General features: G+C 38.2%; 4 protein-coding genes across 5 annotated transcripts; 2 read left to right on the top strand and 2 right to left on the bottom strand.

Moving 5' to 3' along the window:
* The first annotated feature begins 4561 nt into the window (after positions 1-4561).
* Positions 4562-7302, top strand: LOC113718579 (uncharacterized). The gene is made up of 3 exons (XM_027243477.2): positions 4562-4789; positions 4938-5344; positions 5740-7302. The coding sequence occupies exons 1-3, from the start codon at positions 4703-4705 to the stop codon at positions 6992-6994; spliced, it is 1749 nt and encodes a 582-aa protein (XP_027099278.1). The 5' UTR covers positions 4562-4702; the 3' UTR covers positions 6995-7302.
* Positions 7303-12639: 5337 nt separating this feature from the next.
* LOC113718572 (uncharacterized) lies at positions 12640-16051 on the top strand. The gene is made up of 3 exons (XM_027243471.2): positions 12640-12987; positions 13175-13394; positions 15662-16051. Exons 1-3 carry the CDS (start codon positions 12770-12772, stop codon positions 15875-15877), a joined length of 654 nt encoding a protein of 217 aa, XP_027099272.1. The 5' UTR covers positions 12640-12769; the 3' UTR covers positions 15878-16051.
* A 635-nt stretch (positions 16052-16686) lies between these two features.
* Positions 16687-18215, bottom strand: LOC140014636 (uncharacterized). The gene is made up of 2 exons (XM_072065716.1): positions 17498-18215; positions 16687-17307 (listed from the first exon to the last, which is right to left on the bottom strand). Exons 1-2 carry the CDS (start codon positions 17753-17755, stop codon positions 17167-17169), a joined length of 399 nt encoding a protein of 132 aa, XP_071921817.1. The 5' UTR covers positions 17756-18215; the 3' UTR covers positions 16687-17166.
* A 2023-nt stretch (positions 18216-20238) lies between these two features.
* LOC113718558 (phospholipase A1 PLIP2, chloroplastic) lies at positions 20239-24369 on the bottom strand. 2 transcript variants are annotated; one of them, XM_027243456.2, is made up of 5 exons: positions 23193-24369; positions 21884-22447; positions 21711-21770; positions 21173-21586; positions 20239-21090 (listed from the first exon to the last, which is right to left on the bottom strand). In XM_027243456.2, the coding sequence occupies exons 1-5, from the start codon at positions 23877-23879 to the stop codon at positions 20512-20514; spliced, it is 2304 nt and encodes a 767-aa protein (XP_027099257.1). In that variant the 5' UTR covers positions 23880-24369; the 3' UTR covers positions 20239-20511. The 2 variants fall into 2 exon arrangements, with proteins under 2 accessions (XP_027099257.1, XP_027099263.1); XM_027243462.2 differs by having other exon boundaries at positions 20279-21087; positions 23193-24028.
* Between the last annotated feature and the right edge of the window lie 524 nt (positions 24370-24893).

Below are 24893 nucleotides of genomic sequence, written 5' to 3'. Positions count from 1 at the left end.
TGTAAGCGAAATATTATTTGAGATAATAGTAGTGCTATCCAAACACTCCCATATAAGTTTGTAATGGGAGAAATGAATTTAATGATACGAGAAAATGATTTGTAAATGAAAAAATTTTATGAGATGAGCCCCGCTTTTTCATTTAATAAATTAAGTTTGTAAGAAAATAAATGAATTGAATGGCATGAGAAATGATATGTAAATGAGAAATTTTAATTTTTAATTTTAATTTTTTTTTTTTTTTTTTGGTTTCAAATCATCCACTCAACTCACAAAAGTGGTATGTTAGTGGTCATTGGGTTAAATTTTGCCAGTTATATTTATTAATTTTCATTAGTTTCAAGTAGAGGTGGCAAATCAACCCACTTAATTAAATTTACCCATATCCGCCCATGAATAGATGGGTATGGATATCTTAAATTTTTGTATATGGGTATTATTGGGTAAACCATCAAACCCAATTAACCCATTTAGAATTCTCTTCCCCCAAGTCTCTTCTTTTCCCCCACCCATTTTTTTTTTCAAATTTTTCATTTTGTGATGATGTTAACTACTTTTGTTTCATTATTATTATTATTATTATTATTTGTTGGTTTTATCTTATTATTTTATTTTCTCTTAGTTTGTTAACTTGCTCATTTTTCAGTATTACTAATTTATGATAAATTTTAGCCTATTTTCTTATCTTTCTAAAATGAAATTTTAAATTTATATATGAAAACAATGTTAGGGGTTCAAAATTTTTGGATTAAGTTTTTATATTAATTTTTATAGTACTTAGTTCAAAATTTTACATTCTTATTATTCAATTATTAAATAATAGGTAATTTTGTGACATAGAGTATAAATGAAAAAAAAATGGTAATTAAGTTTATTGAACATTGTAAATAAATATTTAAAACTAATGATGGATACAAAGAGTGGTATAAATTGATAACTTAGTTTGCAAAAATGAATTTAAATGAATTTACAAAAAGTTAAAATAAATGGGTTATAAATGGGTAATTGGGTTACCCAATTCATTTTTTGACTTACCCATTTATACCCATCTAATTAAATGGATATAAATGAGTTGACTCACTTATACCCATTATCCATTTTACCCAACCCAAACCCGCCCAAGTCACCCATTTTGACACCTCTAGTTTCAAGGATGTTTGTGTCGATTCATGAAATTCGCATGCATAAAGGAGGTAAGGAGAGAAATTTGTGAAACCGATTGTAGTAAAGAGGTTGGGAAAAAAAAACGAATAGAAAAAACTATAACTGAGTAAATAATACAATACTACTGTTTTCTTGAATTGACATAAATGACCCTTAAAACAAACATCAAAATGCAATTTTAATAGCAAAAATTAACAAAATGACTATTAATGTACCATTTTCGTGACTTGAGTAGGTGATTTGGGGAAAAAAAAATTGAATGACCACAATGTACAGATTGGAATGATTCAACGGGTAACAGAGAGTTTTCTACCCTAATCTTGAAACAAGCACTTAAAATACAAACGCAGTTTGAAGTTTAAGTTACCCTCTTTGCATTTACTCCACATAACATCCAAACATGTCAGAATTTTTTATTTTTAGGTTAGTTTAAATTTTGTTGTACACGAGTAACAGATAAAAAAAAGAAAGAGCTTATAAGAAGGAAAAAATAAATAAAGACAAGGGCTCTATTTGATAACTCTAGTTAATGCTGAAAATTAATTTATTCAAAACTTTCATGTTTAATAACATAAATGCCTTGCTATTTTATATATTAAGTACTGCTTAATTTGTGTACAAAATATTAAGTGAAAATTTTTCACTAAATCTTCTAAATTAACTACACATATTATACTTCTTACACACATAACACACTTTTCTTCTCGCATGTGATACACTCTTTTTTTTTTTTGTGTCTACCACATATACATAGACACGCATGCGTGTACATATACTTTCTTACACACAACTACATATATTTAAATACTAGCTCTAAAGTATTTTATTATTTTCTCTCACACGTAAACACACATTTATTCTCTAAATACACAAATAAAGACAATTTTTAAAAAATAAAAACAAAATATTTGTGTAAATTTCAATTCAATATTATAGTCCAATTAGTTATCAAACAGATATAATTTAAACAATGTAGTAACTTAATATTTTTAGCACTCAATTTTTGAAATTCATAATTCAGCTTTCAAACTTCAAATTTGTCAAACGAGCCTGCATATACCCTAAATTCAGAACCCGCATTTCTTTATCAAATCACCACTTATTTCTACAAATTGTGTTGTCTAATGTGTCCTAAAACAGTAGATCCATTTGGATAGTGTATTGTTTTAGAGTTTATATAAAATTTTACTATAGCTTATAGTAGAATTGCTAGAAAAAATTTTGTGTACTCGAGTGTTTGAAGTATGTGTGAAAAACTTTTATATTTTTTTTGGCACTTGTTAGACATACTTTAGAGCAAAACATATCTTAAACTAATTAGAAAAGTAACAATAGTGATCACATTTAATATATCATATACATATTGATACTGCATACAGTTAAAGGGTGAGGAGAGGGTACAGAAAATAAAAATATAGGGATTGTATTGATTTTTTATTTTTGAAAAAACTTGTATTTCGAGTACAAGTCTACAATAACATTAATTGAAAAGCACTCTAAAAATAACTTAAAGCTCCTAAATACAATTTACTTTGTAGCTATAAAAAATAAAAATAAAAATAAAATATCACCGCATTTTCTTCCTCTACCACCACTACTCATGCCTGAATCCCTTACTATCATCCCTCTTCATCACTACCACTCTATTTCTTCTATTCTGTTTCTCTTCCTCTCTCCCCTCTATTTCTTAAAATTTTAAAATATTAGAGCAAAATCTTATATTTTACAAATACTCTCAAATACGTTTATATTGAAAAGGTTTCAATATATAAAGTTACAAAAATAACCCTAAAAATACGTAATTTATAAGGATAACTATTGAATTGAGAAGAAGTTGGGAAAAAAAATATAAATTTCATAAGAAATCGATTTTGAACATATAAAATTAAATTGGTGATAATGTATTTCTTTACAAATATCTTTTTATTTTTTAAATTTATGTTTTTATGGACTATAATTTTGTGATATGGTGGTACTATTAGAAATTTTTTTTAGATGATTTTTTTTTGGAAGTAAACAAAGTAGCTTATGAATATCTTTATTCAGGAAAACGAGCAAAATGGTAGTTTAGAATTTTTTGAAACTTTTGTTACACCGAATAACAAAAATAAGGGAGGTAAATTATTTTTCAAAACTTTAGAAGTGCCGGGCAACATTAACAGAAACTTCACAGGAAGGTTTTTGATACTATCCCTTAAGAAAATGGCGGTAGGAGTAGGGTAATTGATAGGGGGTTGCGGGGATTGGTGGGGATGGCACTAGGCAGGCATGAATAGTAGACCTATGCACTAAAAAAAAATGAAGCAATACATATTATAGAGATTATGGGTTGGCCCCGGGCAGAGAAGGGGGGGGGGGGGGGGGGGGGGCAGGCGGGGGATGTTTGTCTTGGAGAGTAATGGGAAAGTGAAACTAGACTGTGAGAATTGGTTGATGAGGGGTGGGTGTGGTGCCAGCTATGAGGGAGAGGATCAAAGGCTCTTTTTCCCTGAGAGGTCAAAGCTGGCACCTCCTTTTCGTTGCGTGTTGCGTTAAGGAGCCATGCCATTTTTTCTGTTTCCTTCTCATTTGACAATTAATGTTATTGTTGGCGTAAGTACATTCCTATAAACTTGCTTCTAAAGCTACAAATCTGACTGCAATTATGTACCTCTACATACATATTTTATTTTTGTAGTCTAATTCAAATTATAATTATGTACTTCTACATATATTATACTCAGACGTATACAAAATTCAATAATGAGAGTGTTTGAATACCTCTATTATTTCAAATAATATTTTGTTTGCATCACAAACACATTATTGTTTTGTTCACGTCTGTCCCCAGCCAAGGGGTTACAAAAGGCTGCAGCCTACAGACTTCTTGTGGGGTCCATTTATTGTAACAACTTATTTGTATGGATTTGAATAATAGGTGTGCACTAACAGTCGTTAATGATATTAATTTGTTAGATTAATTTATTATGCTCTGATAATATAATAATTTATTATATTAATAATTATAAATATATATTATATGTGCATAATTTAAATTTATATTATATAACATTAAATTAAACTTATTAGTGTAAAAAAAAAAAATTTGTAGACGGATACTCCATAAAAGTGTTGCTATTAGTTCAAAAAAGTACTCCATGTGAATAAATATAAAAAATGCAATAAATATGAATGCGGCATCTACGTCCATAGGATGAAGGGTAAATTTGGGGTAGATGAATGTGTGTACTTTGGGCTCCACTAGTGTTACCGTGCCTCGTTTACTTTTGGATTCAAATAAATACCGCAATGCCTCTTATTCTCTCTCCCACCAAATAGTGATGGGAGGGAACTGGGAAGGTGAAATTCGTGAAATCTCTTCCGCCGTCCTGCCTGGATCAAAGAAATATATATAAACAGGTACATTCCTGTATTTCTGAACTGAGGGAGGGCTAGCAAGAGAGAGAAACTAAGAGAGATAGAGGGAGAGAGAGACAGAGACAGAGAGAGAGGGTGGGTTTCATGTATTGAACGGGTTGACCCATTTTGCACAACCATCATGGCCGTCGCAGCACCATCCCTGACCTCCGCCTCCTCCTCCATCGCCGGAGATAATAGGAAGCACTGGTGGGTCACCAACAAGAAGGTTCGTTCTTTCTCTCTGCTTGCCTTTCTCATCCCAAACTACTAAAATTAAACTTCCTAATAATGTAGTAATTTGTGTTGTTGTGGTTCGGATTTAATGGGGTTTTAATTTGGTGGCGGTGGCGGTGGGACGTGGACGTGAAATTCAGATTGTAGACAAGTATTTGAAGGATGCCAAAGTTCTGCTGGGAACTAGGCAAGACCAATCCGAGATCCTCTCGGCTCTCAACCTTCTGGACGCTGCTTTGGAACTCTCCCCTCGTCTCGACCTAGCCCTCCACTTGAAGGCTAGGTCTTTGCTTTATCTCCGCCGTTTCAGGGACGTCGCCGATATGCTTCAGGACTACATTCCCAGCCTCAAGATGCTCTCCGACGACTCCTCTTCCGATAACTCCTCCTCCTCCTCCTCCGCCCACTTATCCAGAGAGCGGGTCAAGCTTCTATCATCCGACCGGCAGGACCAAGAGCCTACCTTTAAATGCTTTTCCGTCTCCGATTTGAAGAAGAAGGTCATGGCTGGCCTCACTAAAAACTGCGAAAAGGAAGGCCAGTGGAGGTAACTATTACGATAGAATTCCTTTCCCTTTTCTTTTCTCTCTCCGTCGCTTGTCTTCAAAACTTCTAGTACTAGTACTAGTAATGTTGCCGACTTCTTTTCTTAGACCTCACCAAAATTTTTTTTTTTTTGAATTGCTAATATGCAAAATCCGGGCAATGCAGATTTGCTTCCCAGTCCCCTCTGGTTCCCGTGTTATACATCATCATTCCATGACTTTTTGTCTAATCTGTTTGTATTCTGTCGTTTTACTGGCCGGAAAGTAATTAATCAAGGACGTACGCGGGACTAAGACTCTACTGAGGGAGGGAGTAGTGCTAATGATCAGATTTTCTTCCGTGTTAATAAACTTGTTCAAACTCATGACCCATTTTCCTTTTCCCCCCTACGCTTAGGTACTTGGTGTTGGGTCAAGCATGTTGCCATTTGGGCCTAATGGAGGACGCCATGGTTCTCCTCCAGACTTGGAAGCGCCTGGCTACTGCAGCTTTCCGCCGTCAGAGTATCTGTTGGTCCGACGATAGTTTTTTCTTTCGCGAATTCCCAACCTCAGCTGACCTTCCCGCTCCCATTAACCAGCCGGCTACGCCTCCCAAGACCGAGTCTGAGAGCATTTCCCATCTCCTTAGCCATATCAAACTCCTCCTCCGCCGCAAGACGGCCGCCATTGCAGCCCTTGACGCTGGGCTTTACTCTGAAGCCATCCGGCATTTCTCCAAGATCGTTGATGGGCGTCGTGGGGCCCCACAGGCCTTCCTTGCTGAATGCTACATGCACCGAGCCTCAGCTTATCGATCTGCAGGTAGAATTGCCGAGGCAATTGCAGACTGCAATAAAACTCTGGCGTTGGAGCCCTCTTGCATTGAAGCATTGACCACTCGAGCTGCTCTTTTTGAAACCATTCGATGCCTCCCTGATTCCCTTCACGATCTGGAGCATCTTAAACTCCTGTACAATTCCATTTTACGGGACAGAAAGCTGCCCGGACCTGCATGGAAACGTCAGAATGTGCAATATAGAGAAATCCCAGGGAAGTTGTGTTCACTGGCAACTAAAATGCAGGAGTTGAAGCAGGGGGTTGCCTCGGGAGAGACGGGGAATGTAGATTATTACGCTCTGATTGGTTTGAGGCGGGGTTGCTCCAGATCAGAGTTGGAGAGAGCCCATTTGCTTCTCACCCTTAGACACAAGCCTGATAAGTCTTCCAGTTTCATTGACAGATGTGAGTTTGGGGACGAGCGTGACATGGAATCTATTCGGGATAGAGCAAGAATATCGGCATTGTTATTGTATAGATTGATTCAGAAGGGGTATACCAGCGTAATGACAGCAATTATGGATGAAGAGGCATCGGAGAAGCAGCGGAAGAAGGCTGCTGCTGCATTGCAAGCTGCACAATCATTGCAGCTTCAACAAGCTCGTGAACAGTCCAAGATTGTTGAAACGTTCAACTCTGCGTCAACTGCCAAGGAGGTGTGTAATGGTGATAACGGTAGTAGGCTCGAGAGTAAGGGTGGTTCAAATGCGGCAGCATCTTGTTCGGCATTTCAAGGAGTATTCTGCAGGGACCTTGCTGTTGTTGGGAATTTGCTTTCTCAAGTGGGATTTAATCGTCCAATTCCAGTGAAATACGAGGCTTTAAGCTGTTGAAGGTAATTGAACGAATGAATGATTGATGATGATTTATGAGGCGTTATCAGGAACAACCGTGGATCATGAGAATCAGGTGAGCATGATTGAAACAGGAATAAGATTTTATCAGTAGACCGGCGGGGGGAGAATCTGATTACGGACGATCAACTAGTATCACGTAGCATGTTTGTACAAAGGGAAAATTTAGTCACCGTCAAAGACTGCCGGGGAAATTTTTGTTACCTACCTTCTCTTTCCTTTCCCATCTTTTAGTTTTTACTACAATGTACCTGTACAGAGTTAAATTCAGTCTTTCCCATTATTTACTTCTGAATATTTGTTAGGAGCTTTTAAGATTCGTTTGGTCAAGTTTCTTTGTATTTGCACCATTCTATAGATGGATGGAACAGGAGGGGGGTAAAATTAAAATTTGAGGTGGGGAAGCGGAACGGATGAGGGAGGGTTATTTCTGGTGTTATTATGGCTGCTGCAGAGGACGGGATGCATGAGAGTGGCTGTCCAGCGGCCATGGGTGCCACTCTTCCTTCTTTTGTCAGGCTTATCCAAGCCAAACTTGCCAAAGGGCCCAAAACCTGACACTACACGAGATTTCATTAAGACGCAGGCGCATTCGATCCTTTCAATCTACTAGGAAGTAATAATGATTTGCTCCAAATCCACGAGACCTTCATTCCATTCGATTAAATTACTCGAATGGCAACGAGAAGTACCATTGTACAAGTACTGCGGAAGACGGGGGGTCAACCTGAACTGCTCATTTGTTTCCTTGGGACTAGAAGCCCATATCTGCTTTGTTGGAGCAAACATTTCGCTGGTCACCCGTGTCTGGGATAAGTATGCACCTCTTATCCTGTAACATTTTGCATAGGCAAACGCATCCGAGTTACTCGTGGATGACTTTTGTTTGTTTTTCCCTTGGTTCAAATTACTACTGTATACACACTTTGCATCCAAAATGCATAAAAAGGGAGTACCGTATATACAACACAACACAACACTTTGCATCCAAAAGGGAGCCACGGGTATTAGGATGCCGGATGATGATGTATCATAATCCTAGACTGGGATCCATTTCAATATCATGGTGTGATGAGCGCTCAATGCTAGTACAGCGATGGCATTGCTGATGTAATGTGTGTCTACGGTGGGTGTATTTGCTGCCTTGTATATATATATAGTGCTGGATATAAATAAAAAGGTAATCTAAACAAGCGGTGGCCAAAAAAAATCTAAACAAGTTTTCAGGGTCAGACAGAAAGCATGCGTCTCTGCAGCCGGAAAGTAACTTGACAAAAGAGCGGAAGCATCCAAGACGATGCGTACTCAAAGAAAAGCTTAATCGCAGAAAAAGTGCGCCATAATGATTTCGGTCTGTGCTGCGGCAACCTCCTCAGAGGAGGGGCCGTACGCAACCTTGAAATTCAGCTTTTTCCAATTTTCTTTTTTTCTCTTACATGAAACATATTATTGATTCATTGTAAATATAAACCCCTAATTACGTGAATAAAAACTTATAAGGCCCGTTCGTATCGTCATTTTTCTCTAAATTTTTTTTTTCAATCATTTTTTTTACTTTATATACATCATCAACAAATAAATCGATTGTTTTTTAATGAGGAATTACTAAAGTTCCATCCGGCCACTGCAATGCCTTTCTCCATAATCAGACTTCCTAAAAAAGTCAGATTTAATGCTCACGCACAAAAACTTATTTGGCTGGTTTTTTTTTTTTTTTTTTTAAAAAGAAAGATTTAGAATTTAGAATTTTCTATTTACGATCCCACACACATTTGGCTGGCTTAATTAACCACGCTGCACAAGAAAAAGAAAAAAAAAAAAGAAGAAGCATATTTTAGAAGAACAATTAAAGTAGTAGTAGAGTGATTTCAGGATGATCATCGTACAAGCGAGCATATTTTGTTGCTTGTTGCGAGGTGTTTGGATGACAGAGAAAGAAAGAAAGGTGGGGAGTTGTATAAAGAGTCACGTGCAACCCAGAAAAAAAAAAGAACATATTACATACTGGGGTTTGTTTGAAAGTTGGTGTGTAAGGCATCATCAGCACTGCAGGCCTGCCATAAAGGTAGCAACAGGTAATGAAAAACTTTTAATCTCTGGGTTCTTACTCTGCTACGCATAAAATACAAATGCGGGATGTTATTAATCATCTTTGAATGCTCGGTGTCCACCACCAAAAAGGAAAAGGGGATGATGATCTAATCCCTTTTTGATTGAGTTATAGGTCGAGGGGTTAGAATTTCATTTATAGTAAAAAAAAAAATAATTTAAAGAAAATGTCCTTTTTTGGCCTTTTATAGGTTTCCACGTCAAGTAACAATAATAAGAGAGTTGGCCTTGCTTGGATTGCTGTTTTCCGTAGAAAAATTTCGTCATTTTCCGTGAACACATTTCTCTATTACCTTTTTTCCTCACATACATCAAATCGCTACAGTAATTTTTCCATGAAAAATGACGGAAAATGCAATCCAAACGAGTGGATATACATTATACTCTGAAACGCAATCTAGTCCCCTCTGCATCACGGCCTTTTGTGCACATACATTTTATTTTTATTATCAAAGGAAAAAATGACTGCCATTATTGATTGCGTTCTGTTCTCGAAAAAAGAAACAGATTACAACGCGGTCAACAAATTAAAATGCTTTTTTTTTTTTGCCCTAATCACAAGGAAGTATTATATTCATTGGAAAATCTTTACGCAATCGGAGCTTTGTTTCATCAAACGAAGCTCTTTTCTTTCAAACTAATTTTAATCCATATTCAATAAACGTATCCACTTGGACGGCATTTTCTTTCAAGTAGGAGCGAGGAGCATATCTTGTGGCGAAAGAAAGAATCGGAAATCAACGTCGGATCCCGGCTATCCGAAAAAACGCAGACTGAAGCTACGGATCACGAAATGCAACACAACCCGTTTTTTGCACTGTTTCCCACGCTTTCTTTGTTCATGTTCATATTAGACGGAGGAGCTGGAAGTCAGGACCCAGGAAGCAGCAGCACCTTCGCGTTTATATGTTTTTTTTCTAATCTTGCAAGCATATCGTCGTGTATTATTATTGTTTTCAAAACAGGAAAGGCAAAAAATAAAAAGGCTCACCGCACCAGCTGATGACAGTTAAAAAAAACAAAAAAAGTTGGGTCAAAATTCTTTCCCAACCCAACATTGGTTGATAGAAATTAGGACTTTCTTAGTAGTGGTGCAACAAATTGACAAATCTAGACATAAAGAATCTACTAGTTACATTAAATGTGCACTGAGGATGCTAATCTTCTTGATGCACCAGATACGAAGAACAGGAAGAAGTTGGGAATTGGGATGTAAGGGGGAAAAAAACAGGAAGTGGTGGTGTTTGTCTGTTGGGAACGAGGAGAAGTCGTGGCCAGATATGATGATGTCAGTGGCTGCATGTGACGGAATCCATCATCAACAATCATCATGTGCCATGTTCGACGCCTTCCTTCCTCTCATTTTATCAATTTATCCCAAAACTCTCTCTCTCTCTTGTTTTTTTTAATCAACGACAATTTTTATTTTTTATTTTTTTAAAAAAGGATCCCAGTGGAGACGGCCCGCGGATGCTGAGTACGACGACTGGCAGAAGAGCAAGGCTGTGTACAGTGTGTTGAGGATGAAAATTGTGAGTTGTCAAAAGCTGGTGGACCAAGTCCAAAACAGTGAGGTCTCCTTCCTTTAAATTAGATCTTAGCAGCAAACTGGAGTTGCTGACTAGTGACATTCAAATCTGACCGCCGCAAATAGGCTAATAGTCTCCTTAGATTAGATCTTAACAGTAAGCTCTCCCCGGCGGGAGATTTTTAACTATTTTACTGGTTTTCTTTTAGGTTTTAAAAATTATATTAATCTTCCTTCAGCTCTATCATCTTAGAACATTTATATCAAATCAGTAGCAATTGAAAAGTGGCAATAGAAGAGAGAATATAACATGATTTTACCTTTGCCCCTCCTTATTCTCTCTGTAATAGATAAGGGGCAATGATAGAATCATATTATATTTTCTCTTCTATTATAACTTTTTAATTGTTGATTGGACCTGAATGGTGCAAAATAATAAATATTAAGCGAGGTTAGTATAATTTTTAAAATTTAAAAAGAGGCCACAAAAATAGTCTGAAACCTCAAGGGAGGATTCTGCAATTATCCCTTACACTTTTCTTATCTACAGGCCTTCATGTACTATGCCCTAAGATGGGCCTGGGCCTCTTATGGGAGACCAAAAATTTGCGCTTCCATTGCTGCCCATCAAATCGCGGTCCACCAGGACAGGATGGGATGGAAGCCCACTTGGATTAATTTGGTTTAGATTAATATTGGACTAAACTCAAAGCGATTATAACAATCTCATCACAAAATCATAAACTGTACAATTCCAGGACGTCTCCAAAATGAAAACTAAAATAAAAACCAACAAAACCATTAAGATGGATATCCAAATTTGTACCAATGTTAAAACAATTATATCAATAAATCAAATTAGAGATTGTGGATGGGTAAAGACGGAGGAGAAGATTGGTAGTGTCGTGTAGAGTAGGAAAAAAGAGGAAGATTTAAGAGTTCAAAGGGTAATACAAAAGAAATTGAGAAAAATATGTATTAAAAATAAAGGAGTAATAAAATTGAATATACATTATTGAAGAGATTATCATCAGTGATGAGAAGATTGATTATACGCTATAGAAGAAAACATCATAAACTAGAAATTACAGAGGAAAAAAAAAAAGAGAGAGAGGGAAAAGAGAGTTGAAGAATAGGAGAAGCTGTCTAGGAGTGAATCAAGAAAGGGGTTAGAAAAATAGAGAGATTATTTTTTGATTAAGGTACTTTAGAAAAGAGTTAAAAGACCAATTGATTTGATTTTTTTTTTTTTTATAAAACATCACAATTTCATTAAAATCTGCACTCATGGCAAAAGTTACATTCTCAAATATGCACAAATATCAAAGAACAGATCTGAAAAATGGATATTACAAATTTGAAGAACAAATAAAAATTACATTATAAAGCTCCAAATTTTAAAAAATGAAATAAAATAATTATAACTCCACGAATATCTGTGTATACATAAATAAAATAATTGTAACTTCACGAACATCATCAAACATAATTAGATAAAATAATTGTAATTCCACGAAGATTCGTACATGTTTTCAATCATTAAAACATCTATGCTTGTTTTCAATCGTCAGATTTGTTGATTAACGGTTTCAAATTCAGATATTATGTGAGATTTATTGAATAGATCCAATAAATTACAGATCAGATAAATCAAACCCTGGAAAAGCTCAGATCTAATAAAAAGAAACATGAAAAAAGAAAAAGAAAAAGTAGGTGATTCGGAGCTAGAGAAGAGAAGAGAAATCAAGTGTCGAGAAGAAAATCATGAGCAGGTAGGATTTTTTGAAGTTATTAATGAGATAAAACTATATTCATACTTTCTCTCATGCTGATTTCGGTTTAACAGGAGTAAGTTGCCAAAAATAAATAGATTAGATAAGGCGGTAAAACGCTAAATTCATAGTTTAGGGGGCAAGCTACGAGTTAATGATAATTGAGTGGAGTATTTTACAAATAACTGTAGAGTAAAATAAAATAGAGGTTCAGCAGTCCAACTTCTGGAAGTGCCGGTACTAAGCGAAGTTGGTGGGTGGGTGGTCTTCCTCTTCGCCTCACTATATAATTGAGCAACAACCCACGTTTAAAAGAAAAAAACAACAAAATTAGATAAGGGAGAGATGGGTTGGATGAGCAGATTCCTAGCTGCAGTGACGTTCTTGGCCGTCGGGGTGATATTCTCCCCTGAAACCTTCGGATCAACATCCCCCCAGGATGGCCAGCAGCACCATCATCCAAAGCTTCTTTCCTTCCTCAAACTCGCCCACCTCCTCTGCTTCTCCACTGCCTGGGGGGCTGCCCTCTGGGTCACCTTCATCGGCGGCATCATTATGTTCAAGTATTCCACGGTCCCCACCCCAACACACCCACCCCACCCCAAAAAAAAAAAAAAAAAAAAAAAAAACTACTTCCTCCCACACCACACTCCCAACATCTCTTCTTCTTACTGAAAGTCTTGAATAGTGCCTACTAGTAGTAATCAGGGTTTTTTTGGGCCTCATTAATTTTTGTTTGTTTTTTATTAGGAATCTGCCCAGGCATCAATTCGGGAATCTGCAGAGCAAGATGTTCCCTGCCTACTTCTCCATGGTCGGGGTGTGTTGTGCGGTCTGCGTGGCGTCCTTTGCCTACCTGCATCCCTGGAAGACTGCCTCCATGGCTCATAAATACCAACTCGGCTTTCTCCTAGCTGCTTTCGCTTTCAACCTCACCAATCTTCTTGTCTTTACTCCCATGACCATCGAGGTTTCTTTCTCCCCTATTCCTTAATTATTTTCACCTATTCTTGATCGTGTTATCCGGTAATTTTCACCTTAGCAATATGTGTTATTCTCCCTTTCTCTCTCTCTGATAAAATAGTATCACGCTCGCGCCATCTTTTAAGTATCGGTACTATCCCCTATTAGTGTTATTAATGTCTTGACAGTCCGCGGGCTTGAAACCTGCCTAACACGAAAGTTCAATCTGCCGAGCTTTCCTTCTTTTCTTTGCTTAAACTTGGGCTGAGTGACGCACGGAGAAGCTACTTCATTCATTGCAAGTTCGTGGCATTCCGTTTTAAGTATTTAGAAGTCAAATGGCCTTCTTTTCTACCCGTCTCTCTGCACTAGGCAGAGGAAGATTCCCGAGATGGACCATTAGCTTAGTAGTGGAGAGTGCAATTCTATTAACTACCATGAAATTAAATTCACAGTGCTCCAGACTTTTTGGTTTGGATTGGAAACTCTGAATACTGAGCATGGTTATGGGAAGGCTACACATTTTTCTTTCCTATTGTTATTCTTGTAGAATGATGGACATTTGATACAGAAAAATCTGGTTAAGATGGCATTAGGATATTCATGACTGCTCAATCTTCTGACTTGAGAGAGTTTGGGTTCTCAGCCAGACTAGGTTCCCACTCTCTAGTGTTGCAATGATTGGTAACAACCTCTTTCATGCTTCTTTTCTCTAACTGCTTCTAACACCTTCCTTCTATAGGGGTATCGTATTGCACCTTTAATGACTTGCTGTGCATAGCCTAACATGTTACTGATAAAAATTGCTCTGATGTCATTCTTTCACAAGAACAAAAAGAAGTTAATGAATCAGTTTTATTTTCAACTTCACCTGTAAAGTTGCATGGCAAATTGTCTTGATTTGTTAAAGACTTGCAGTGGGTACTGTGAAGATTCATCAAAATGTAAAGGAAGCATGGAGGAATATATTTTGATTTAGAATATGTATAATATCAATATTGAATGAAATAGAGAGTTACAATTAGACGGTTACATACAGTGAAATTACATACCCTTAGAGACTAGAGAGGACGGGGAAAACATTACTCCTTGCTGTATCTAGCTTGTGTTATCTGGTACAATAACAATTTGTGGTTTGGCTGTTGTGGGAGGATAATTGGGGGATATATTCACATTGGAAACAATGTCCTTGTGGCTTCTTTTGGACCCACTGAAGAAGAATCAACGGATTAGCGAATATAGGATATTTGGGCATCACATAACTCGTTCAGATGCCTTAATCTATTTTTGGAGCCTTTTAGATGATATAGCAAATCACGACGTTGTCGTTAGGACCTTGTTAAACAAAGCAGGAGGTTTGAAACTTCTTTAACCAACCTCACTGGGCAACCATTTATACATGTGTTGGCACTGAAGTTGTTAATATAAAGTCCTCAAAACCGAGCTTAGATGGTGGGGGGATTAACCCGGTGTTCCTGATGTCCTTGGTTTGACCCTTGCTTCCCCATCTCCCCTTGGAATCTATATTTCACCAACGAGTCTGCAGTGCAGTATGCCAAAGGACTGAAAAGCCGAATTACTTGATGTCCGAACTTTCATTCACCAGTCAATAAAAGCCAATATACTCTAGAATTTGGACATGCAATATTTTCTTGTTTTATTTTATCAAAATGAAATTTTGGACTACTTGTTCCTTTTCTAGGTAGGTCTTGCATTTTTTTGGACTGTGTGCTTTCCTGTCGAAGACTCTGACTGTCTAATTAATAGCTCATGTAAAGCTTAACATTTAATTTTTACATGGCGTATACGACCTTGCTGAACTGTTTGTGCTGCAGAAAGCTAGCAGAAAATTTTGGTAGCAGCATAAAATTATTGGAATTGGTTAAGGGGTAAAACGCACAAGTAAATTTGCTTCTGGGCTGTTTGAGAGCCCAAGAGAGCTGGTACAATTTTTGGGGCAATGGCTGCAGCAGTACAATATGGCAACTTACAGGGCTACAAACATATTATGGTGTTAAAGTGACAGAAAAACTAAAACACCATTAATGGGGGCACATGCCTAGCGCATGCGCACCAACTACACAAAACAACTTTCAAAATTACAGCAATGCATAGCAACATAGATGACTAAAGACATACTTAATAACAACAGAATCTAAGATCAACGTGCTCCTGCCCTGGTTTATTGGTAATGTGACGAGCTGAACTAGTCTACTCTTTAGCCGCATTCTAACTACTGCATCTAATGAGAGATGACATTTTATTGTGAGGCAGATGATGAAACAAAGGCACAAGATAGAAAGAGAAGCACAAATTGGGGAAGAAGTCGGGTGGACGAAGAATCAGGAAGTTGCGAAGGTAAATCCAAAGCTTGCTGCCATGAATAAGAAGTTCGGCATGATTCATGGACTGTCTTCTCTTGCTAATATAATGTCTTTTGGGAGTCTTGCCATGCATTCCTGGTATCTGTCTGGTAAGATCAATTTTTAGGACACAGATTAGGAGAAGGTTTCTGGCCATTCTTCTACATTACATTCGAATGTGGACTTGTGTAAAGCTGGCTATAATTGACAATTGACACCAAATCTGTTGGTTCGGTGCCGAGTTATGTACGCTACTGAACAATAGTAAGAATAACGAATCCGCTATGTCATGTTTGTATTACTGGGCATCATTCTGAGGAAATACAAGGGCGGTATGTGATAAAAATGATTTTTTTTTTCGAGTGTTGGCGGTGGAGGACAGGAGGAACCGGTACTGTAGTGTTTCGAACTTTCCTATACATTTTTATTTTGCAAAAAAAAAAAAAAAAAAAATCGTCAGTTTTCGGTCATGTGATTCGTTGTGGTTTATCCAACCGTGGCGGCGTGCACCATCAAATCGAAAGGCGCAATAATGCTTTGCCTTGTATGTATGGTGCGGTGTAGGTGTACCGATGTCAGCACATCGAGCCGACACTGTTTAAGTATATTTAGTTGTAAAAAATGAAAATTAATTTGTTAACAGATTTTCTGAAAACAAGAAAAATATACGAGTGCTTATAAGCTAGTTACACAACTTTGGGTGGTAGTTAACATAATTAAAAATTAAAAAAAAAAAAAAAAACTTCAAAAGATGACAGAAATGGAAACAGCATAAGGGTTTTCCTTCATGCATTATTATATACTAGTTTTTTGCTCTGACGCTGTGCGTCAGGTAGCTGGGATTTCTTAATTTGCTATAATGGGTATTAGTCTGGAAAATTGGAGTGTGAGAGGAGTAATTAATTTACTACCGGAGGCACAGCAAAAACCAGGTGGTTCCTGATGAAATCGTTTTGCATGACAATATGGACAACTTGGAACATCAGGCAATACAGCAGGTTCTGTAGCTATTGTAGTTAATGGATCAGTCATAGCTCGTTTTCTAGACCGACGCTGCCTACGCAACGGTGGTTCACCAGCATCTAAATTAGTTGATGGAATCTCATTAGCACCATCAGCAATAGACGCACATACATTTTGTTCATTTTCCTGCAAACCAGCCAAAGCGTACTTAAGGACCATGAATTCAGTGTGCCTAAGTCAGTCAATCTGACTTATAATAGACAAAAACTAATATCTCACCCACTGGTTAGTCTAGCCGGTAATATAAGTAGTCTAACATTTATTGCAAGGGGTCTAAACAACAATCTTATTACATGAAAGATGCTCAAAATAAGCACAAACATACGGTTGGAAATTGCTCTACATTACTGAGCAATACTGCAGGCTCTGTAATTATTGTGGTCAATGGATTAGTCACAGAGCGTCTTGTACGCCGACGTCGCCTATGCAAAGATGGTGTCGCCTATGCAAAGATGATTCACCCGCATCTGAATTAGTTGTTGGAACCTCGCTAGCACCATTACCAGCAGACCTAGATACATCTCCTTGATTTTCCTTTAAAACACCCAAAGCATAGTTAAAGACTGTGAGTTTAGTATGCTTAACTAAGTCAAACTCGTTTGTCTTACCAAAGTACATGCTTAGGCGAAACCACTGTTAACATAAATAATTTAACATTTATTCCAAAAGATTTAAACAACAATTTATATTGCATGAGACATGCTCAAAATAAGCACAGACATACAGCTCGAAGGTGCTCTGCATTGTTCTCTGCAAATGGCAATACTGAGCCCGAACCTAATGAAGATTCAACGACGCCCATATTTGGCTGATTCACAGCATTTAGGTCATGTATATTAAAAGCCGTGACAACTAATGTACACACTCCTAATGGCGCATCATTCTTTGTCCCACGCCGAGCAGCAGCACGTTGCTCGCGGCTCCTTCGATTTTTCTCAGCACGAGCCTCTTCTAAACTTCCATATACTCTATTTCGACCCATTCTCAAAGCATATTATACACAGCTCAAGCGGAAACCAAACAAACGTCTAAAATGAACCATACAAAAGAACCACAGCAACAAAAATGAATTTCCAGCGAAGCCAATCAAACAGTGAAGTACTTTAAAACCAAAAGAAACTTTCTCAAGTTATTTCCGAAGCTGCGAAAGAAAACTAAGAAGAAAAATTAGAGCCAAAAAGAGATTGAGCTCACGGTCTAAGTTTGCTGAATAGTAAAGCACTTCAAAACCAAAAGAAACTTTCTCAAGTTATATTTGCTGAACAGCTGAGAACACAAGCAAGAAAATAATGAGAGCAAATTGGTGACCGAGAACGAGCAAAAGAGAATAAGAGCCATGCAGACCCACAAACCGCTTCGGACAGCAACGACCAACGACTCTAGAAAGAATGAAGACTCTAGAAAGCTTTTCAAGACATTTGCTGACCGCCCAACCGCCCACTAACTTAATAGTAATTGCTGACTACCAAAATGAAGAGCCACGCGGACAGAGCATTGCTGACTACCAAAATGAGCAAGGTTACAATGCAAGAGAGCCAGCGGACAAAAGCAAAATACCGGTAGAGCCACTGCCACCCATCAGCAAAGGACCAAAACGCCCCTCAAGCTCACACAAATCACGGCATAACCGGCTCATCCTGCACTATTCATAAGGCTTTGGACGCTTTATATATGTAAGATATACTAGGAGTAAAATTTGGGTGTAGGGATGAATGTAAGTGTGGGACGAGGAAATAAATTGCTACTAATCCATAAACAAACCCACCAGTACCATGCTCTCTATATGGTGAAGAGAATTAGTATGTTGCAGTTGACAAAATCTAATGAAGAAAATATATTAGTAGTAATACCCCAGACTACTCTCGTACATATATTATTTATTTATTTATATAATAAAGGGTGAAAGGGGCTTTGGAACATTTGACTGCAATTTAATTTCTTCCCGTAAAATGGCAATTTAATTTGTTTTCCGGCCGGGCAACGCAACGGCGAGTATGCTATAGACAATAATAATAATCTTTTCTTTCCGGCGTGTCCTTGTCGATTTCATTGCTTGCTGAAAACGTGACTGCAAAATCAAATATACGGACAAAAAATTTGGCATTTTGTTGAGCAGCAAAATTTCAAATGGTACAATAAATACAGACTAGCAAAAAGCAAACGGCAACGGTCCCTTGCCTCCTCCAGATTGCTAGTTTGACTTTGACAAATCTAGAAAGGCGTGGAAGCTTCCAGCTTGAGGTTTAGGTCAGAGAGGAGCGGGCATATCATAATTCATACTCCACAAATCTAGAATGACGCGCGGTGGGTGATAATGGCGAATAATAATAATAATGTGATCCACGCAAGAAGTATGTAGTAAGAGACTGAGGAGGGTCCATTGTTTTCGTTTTTGCCTCGTCGCATTGGATAATGGATAGGCTCTGCATTGAAAAGAGTTTAAGTTTTACGTATACATTATGGACTGCGGATTATTATTAGGAGTTTCATATTGGAGAGAATAATAATCAATTTTGTCTCCAACTTCATATTTTTGTTTCATATTGGAGATAATAATAATTTTTAAAATTTTTTTTTGATGCAAAAGGAATGGTGAATGGGTGGAAGTAATAATTTTTTTTTTTGAAAAAAAAAAAACAAAAAATCCAAAAAGATCTACTACTAGTAGTGCATCATGAATCTAATCTAATAGCTGTTCGCGGCGGCGGCGGCGACTGCGGTGGTTAAATGTTGTAATGGATGGAGCACGCCTACTTTTACTTGCCAAGCGCTTGATTGTCTTAGTATTTTTTTTATCGTCATTTTATTTATAATATCCTTCATACCGATAATACATAATCGTATGAGAATCACATATTATGATAATTGATTGAAAGTAAAATTTAAACTCTTAATCTCTTGTCCCCACCAAATTTTGAAGCCTTGATGGTCACCTAAGGCCCAAAGGGGCTGTTGGTCCATTGCCACTCTTTTAAGGTAGGTGACAACGAAGCAAAGTAAAGAATGTCGGCATAACCTCCATGTCAATTGTACATGGCTAACATTTTGTTCTCAAAAAAATCTCCGTCTGTCGTCCCAGACTGATTGCGGTTTTGATTTTTTTTCCGCACGCTACCCTCATTTTAAACGGAAAACTCTAAAAAGGCTGCCCCATTTTTTGTTTGTTTTTAATTATCTAGATTTCTCAACTCCCTGACTTGACTAGGCATCAAATCAGAAGAAACATATTATTATAGATGGCATCAAAACTCAAAAAAACAAAAAACAGAAAAAAAAAAAACCACCATCCATCCATCCATCCTAAAATATACATATATGGCATAAAAATTGGATTGGAGCAACACGTTTTCCCCGATCATATGGACTGTCTCACTCACCGAGCTAAACGGCCAATTACGTAAACGTTCGTCTCACTTAATGCTCGAGTTTCCCTTTCTTTTCGTTTGGTCCGACTCAACTGACAAATGAATGAAAATTCCCTCCCCTTTTCGTTTGGGGGGGGGGGTTAGTAAAAATCTCTTTTCAAGAATTAAATACATGTTATTTGTTACAAGCTTTCGAAATCAGTTGCATGATTTCAAGAATTGAATACGAAGAAAAAAATCAACTGCTTTCTTTCAATTGGATACTTGGACGATCATATTGCCCCCCCGTTCACAAAATTAAGAGGGCTTCTGAAGCTAATGGAATGAAATGCTACTTGCCACCGAGAACCAACGAACGGCCTACTACCAGTCATCAATGGAAACGGATAACGCTATGTGCCCCCATAATTAACAACCTTGCAGGCAACAAGAGCACCACAAGTAAATGCATGTGCTGCGATGCAACCAGCCTACTGAACCTTTTCACAGATTCCTTCCCCGTGTGAATGATGCCAGCGAAATTAAACAGTCCTTTCCCCGTAGTAATGAATTCCACAGGGCTGCCTATGATGATGCCAGGATTGACCCCCCGCGATGCCACCAGTGGCCACCAAACTTTGCGCCTGCGTTCTTTCCTCGCTTTCCTTGTGCGGTTGAGCTCTTCCTGAATCACCCTGCGTACAGATCTCAAGTACGAGTTCATGTCATGATCCCTTTGGATTGTCCCTCCAGAACCATATGCAGCCCGGTCGCTCAAAATCTCGAGTGGGTGTGGTGAGTTTAAGAAAACGGCCTGTGCAGCCTTCATCTGCCTTTCTGCCTCACTGCCATCAGTTGCTTGGCAGCTCAATAGATACAGGCCACTCCCCGAAGGAAGAAGATGATGGCTTGGTGAAAATTTCTCATCTGGCTGAAGAATGAGAAGCTCCCCCATTGGAGCATATAGCAACTTCTGTCGACAAGACAACATTTCTAAGTGTCCAACATTAACATGACAAGGGACTAGCAATGCTAAGATGAAGCAAAGCATTTACCTGGTTTGTAAGGCATGGTAGAGTGCGAAAATTTCCATTCACGGCCTTGAGAAACTCTGCAACGTGATTGGGATAGCCACAAGAGAATGCTCGGGGTACAATGTCGCGGTGCATGGTGATTGCCTTGACATGACTTCGAGGCAATCCAAGCTTGTGTAGGAGCCTATCTCCTCCACACATTACTGTTGGTGCTCCAAAAGTTATAACTGGGAGTAATGAAGAAGCGGGAACTTCTCCCCTTATCAGTAACATGAGATTAATAAGCAACGATAAGCTTCCTCCAAGAGAGTGCCCAGTGAAACGAAAAGTAGCTCGCTTGCATGATTTCAAATGTGAACGAACTTCAGGCAGTATTTGTTCATAGATCCCCTTGGCAGCCTCATATATACCACGATGCACAAGTACATCAAGACCCTGTGCAGAAAAGTCTATTAACTTCCCAAATATAACAAATCCCATCAAGAATGAGTTCAGAGAGGAAATGTTGATGTAAGTGACTCCAATGTCAAGTACATTATGCTTGTATTACATCCATTACCTCGAATTGAACGGGTTCAAAGAGTAGATTGGCCTGCCATGATGCCAGTGACTCAGATCCCTACAGTCATAAGCAATAAAACAAAGGTTAGCAAAAGAACAATCCAACTAATAGAAATAGCAAAAGTTATAGACCTAGCAATCCCATTGATGCAATTAACTTGTGTGGCGTACCTGAATTACGAAGAATCTCGTGGCACTCTGATCATCATCACAGATGAACCACTCACAGGGTGAGGAACGAGTTGAGTTCAAATCGTCTGCTACAGCTTGTTTTACTTCCTCCTTGGCAGCAACTACAGCTGTCACTGAATCAGTGGTTGCCATTACTGAGGCCACCTCTTCATTCATCATATTGACAACTTTGGTACTTTCAGTGTTGTTTTCAGTTACATTTTCATTCATCCTTGATTTGGATATAAATGGCAGTATGCTCTTTGTATGAGAATGCAAATAAGAAGCAGCGGAGGCAGCAATTTGATAAGCAGCAGCTGCACTTATCCGGTTCCCATCAATCTTCTCCTCCTCAAGTTGTACTTGCTTTTCCTTGTTATCTTTGACTTCTTGACCTTCGGCTGATGACCCATCGTTCCTTTGCTGGCCTTTAGCTGCTTCATTGTGGTTTTCATGAAGGTCTTCAGATGCTGCCTTCTCTTTATCAGCCTGCAATGCCTGTTCTTTCTTTTCTAGAGATGAAGTCACAAACCGCAGTCCACGATTTCTCAGGAGATTTCCTGGCTGCAAAAGCAATAGGATACACCAAGTTTACAAGGATGACTTCGCAAACTGAGACAGCAAGGTGATGACTCGAGGGACTGAAAACGAGTCAAGTAAAGGACATGAATCTGAATATCACCCAAAGCTGCCAAATTCGGTTGTGTTTGGATTGCATTTTCCGTCATTTTTCATGGAAAAATTACTGTAGCGATTTGATATATGTGAGGGAAAAAGATAATAGGGAAATGTGATCACGGAAAACGACAATATTTTCCGACGGAAACAAGCAATCCAAGCATGGAAATTTTCCAACTTGGCTCCTGAAACCAGCAAACCACAACCGTACCAAGTAGAGAATTTTCCTCAACAGTGAAAAAAGCAATTGCAGAACTTTGGAACAGATAACGAGTAGCAGGGGGGCTCTCATTGACAACATGGGGTTGTCGAGCATCTAAACCATGTAATACGTTCTTTAAATTAAAGAAGAAAAAATTCCATCAAACAAAGCAAGGAGAATCCGCCGTGATCCGATAAGTCCATTCAAAGAAAATAACTTTCCCACCCAACTATATAGCTCCTAAAAGGGAAAGCAGGTCCTTTCTGGCAGACGGCAGTTAAAGGTATCATAAAGGAAGCCCAAACAAACAATCTATCAACAGATCCAAGGTAACAAAAATTAAACAGACCATTATCTTCTAAGTTTTGCAAATCATCGCATAATAATTTTTTTTTTAAAAAGCAAAAAGGAAGGATTAGATTCTAGTACCTTGATTTGGGGAATGCAATAAGCCAAGTTTCCCAAATACGACATGTGAGCATACAATCTAGCTTCCGCCAAGGAAACCCTCCGCAGCAACTTTGTAAACGAATCTCTATCTAAATCGAATTTTTGGTCATCGCCATCATCATCATCACAAACTGTACAAACATCACACTCCTCATCAACATCACAACATCTTGGTCTCCGTTCATTCTCGTCAGAAAGCCCATTGTTTTCTAATTTTTCTTCTTCCACCGGTGTCCTCACCTCTAAATCTTCTTCTTCTTCTTCTTGCTGTTCTTGCTTCCACAGGGACCTAACGTGCAAAATCTTGAAAACCCAATTCCCATTTCGCCCATCATGATCCAGCTCATATTTTTCCTCATTATTATCGTCCTTTTCCTCCGCCAAAACTGGGACGGCGTCTTTCACGGATATGGCGGCGTCATAAGTGCTCTTACCTCCCTTGGGCCAGAGAGATCTAAATGGGTATCTAAAGGAAAAGCCCCAGTCCCTGTGAGAAGAAGACGCGGAAGGCTTGTCGACGGAAATAGCGGCGGACGATCGACCAACCGCGTTGGCGCAAATATGCGAAGGATGATGGGCTGAACGGACTTCCAAACTTCCGGCACCAGCGACGGCGATGGGGGGCGGCAAATTATGAATTCCCCCCTTCAAACAGAGAGTATCCATGGAGAAGGACTGGTATCCGTCCTTTTTTAAAAAATTTCTTTTGCTTGCTTGGGTGGGAATATGGGGGATATAGAAATTGTTGGTGATCGGTAGTAGAAGGATTTTAAAACTGGCTAATGCCAAAGGTCGAGTGCGGATGGAGAAGAAGAGGGAGGGGAGGAGGGGTTGTAAACGAGAAAAAACCAAAAAAGAAAAAAAAAACCCACAATCTTTATATTTGGAGAAGTCCTGCAAAATGCTGCTTAGAAGGAAGAAGTATTTGGGAGTTAGATTTGACAGAAGGAAAGTCTTTTTAAGGTTGAATTGAAATTTGAGAATGGAGGGGCGGAGACTCAGGACATAACCGGAGGGCAGAGAGGTTGGTTTAAGTTACGACGTAAAAGGCAGGCAAATAAAAATTGGTCACCAAACTTCTCCTTCCCTCTGTTTCTCACTTTATTCTCTGTCAGCTTTGCTTCGTCACGCCCGTACTCTCTCTCTCTCTCTCTCTCTCTGTCCTGCGAATTTTTTTTTTTTAAAGGCCAACGAGTGAATTTAAATCCCATTTTCCTGGAGCTGGGGTGGTCAACACGACTATAAGGGTGAATTTCAATTTAGCCCTTTAAATTATACCAAAGTCTTGATTCAGTTCCTAAAAGGTGAATAAATTTTGATTAAGCCCTCCAAACTGCATATTTAGTTCCAAATGAGCCATTTCCGTCAATTCACCTTTGGTGGCTCATGTTTGACCAAAGCTTCGGTAGAATAGTGAAACCCTACCAATTTCTTAGGAACTTTTTTGTAATTAACTTTCTATTTAAATGAGCTAAATAAGTAGTGTGTTTGGTTTGCACCTTATATACACACACTGACTTGTTTTATATCGTCAACACATTTTTGAATCACTTTTTTATCTCATATACATCACATAAAAAAAGTGCTACAATATATTTTAAAAAATTTATTCCAAATAATCTCTTATCCAAACACATTAAGGCTGCTGCACTAACAAAATGAGCTAAAAAGGATTAAATA

This window comes from Coffea arabica, chromosome 1e (genome assembly GCF_036785885.1).
Source record: "Coffea arabica cultivar ET-39 chromosome 1e, Coffea Arabica ET-39 HiFi, whole genome shotgun sequence".
In the NCBI taxonomy this organism is placed as follows: domain Eukaryota; kingdom Viridiplantae; phylum Streptophyta; class Magnoliopsida; order Gentianales; family Rubiaceae; genus Coffea; species Coffea arabica.
The sequence above is the reverse complement of the archived record's forward strand: the minus strand, read 5'-3'. Positions and strand labels throughout refer to the sequence as shown.

Coding starts and splice junctions, on each gene's coding strand:
- LOC113718579 (XM_027243477.2), top strand. CDS start 4,703: ATGGCCGTCGCAGCACCATCCCTGACCTCCGCCTCCTCCTCCATCGCC. Junction 4,790..4,937: donor GGTGGGTCACCAACAAGAAG/GTTCGTTCTTTC, acceptor CGTGAAATTCAG/ATTGTAGACAAGTATTTGAA. Junction 5,345..5,739: donor GAAAAGGAAGGCCAGTGGAG/GTAACTATTACG, acceptor CCCTACGCTTAG/GTACTTGGTGTTGGGTCAAG.
- LOC113718572 (XM_027243471.2), top strand. CDS start 12,770: ATGGGTTGGATGAGCAGATTCCTAGCTGCAGTGACGTTCTTGGCCGTC. Junction 12,988..13,174: donor GGCGGCATCATTATGTTCAA/GTATTCCACGGT, acceptor GTTTTTTATTAG/GAATCTGCCCAGGCATCAAT. Junction 13,395..15,661: donor TTACTCCCATGACCATCGAG/GTTTCTTTCTCC, acceptor ATTGTGAGGCAG/ATGATGAAACAAAGGCACAA.
- LOC140014636 (XM_072065716.1), bottom strand. CDS start 17,755: ATGGGTCGAAATAGAGTATATGGAAGTTTAGAAGAGGCTCGTGCTGAG. Junction 17,308..17,497: donor ATGCAGAGCACCTTCGAGCT/GTATGTCTGTGC, acceptor GGTGTTTTAAAG/GAAAATCAAGGAGATGTATC.
- LOC113718558 (XM_027243456.2), bottom strand. CDS start 23,879: ATGGATACTCTCTGTTTGAAGGGGGGAATTCATAATTTGCCGCCCCCC. Junction 21,587..21,710: donor TTGAACCCGTTCAATTCGAG/GTAATGGATGTA, acceptor TTTTCTGCACAG/GGTCTTGATGTACTTGTGCA. Junction 21,091..21,172: donor TACCATGCCTTACAAACCAG/GTAAATGCTTTG, acceptor TCTTGTCGACAG/AAGTTGCTATATGCTCCAAT.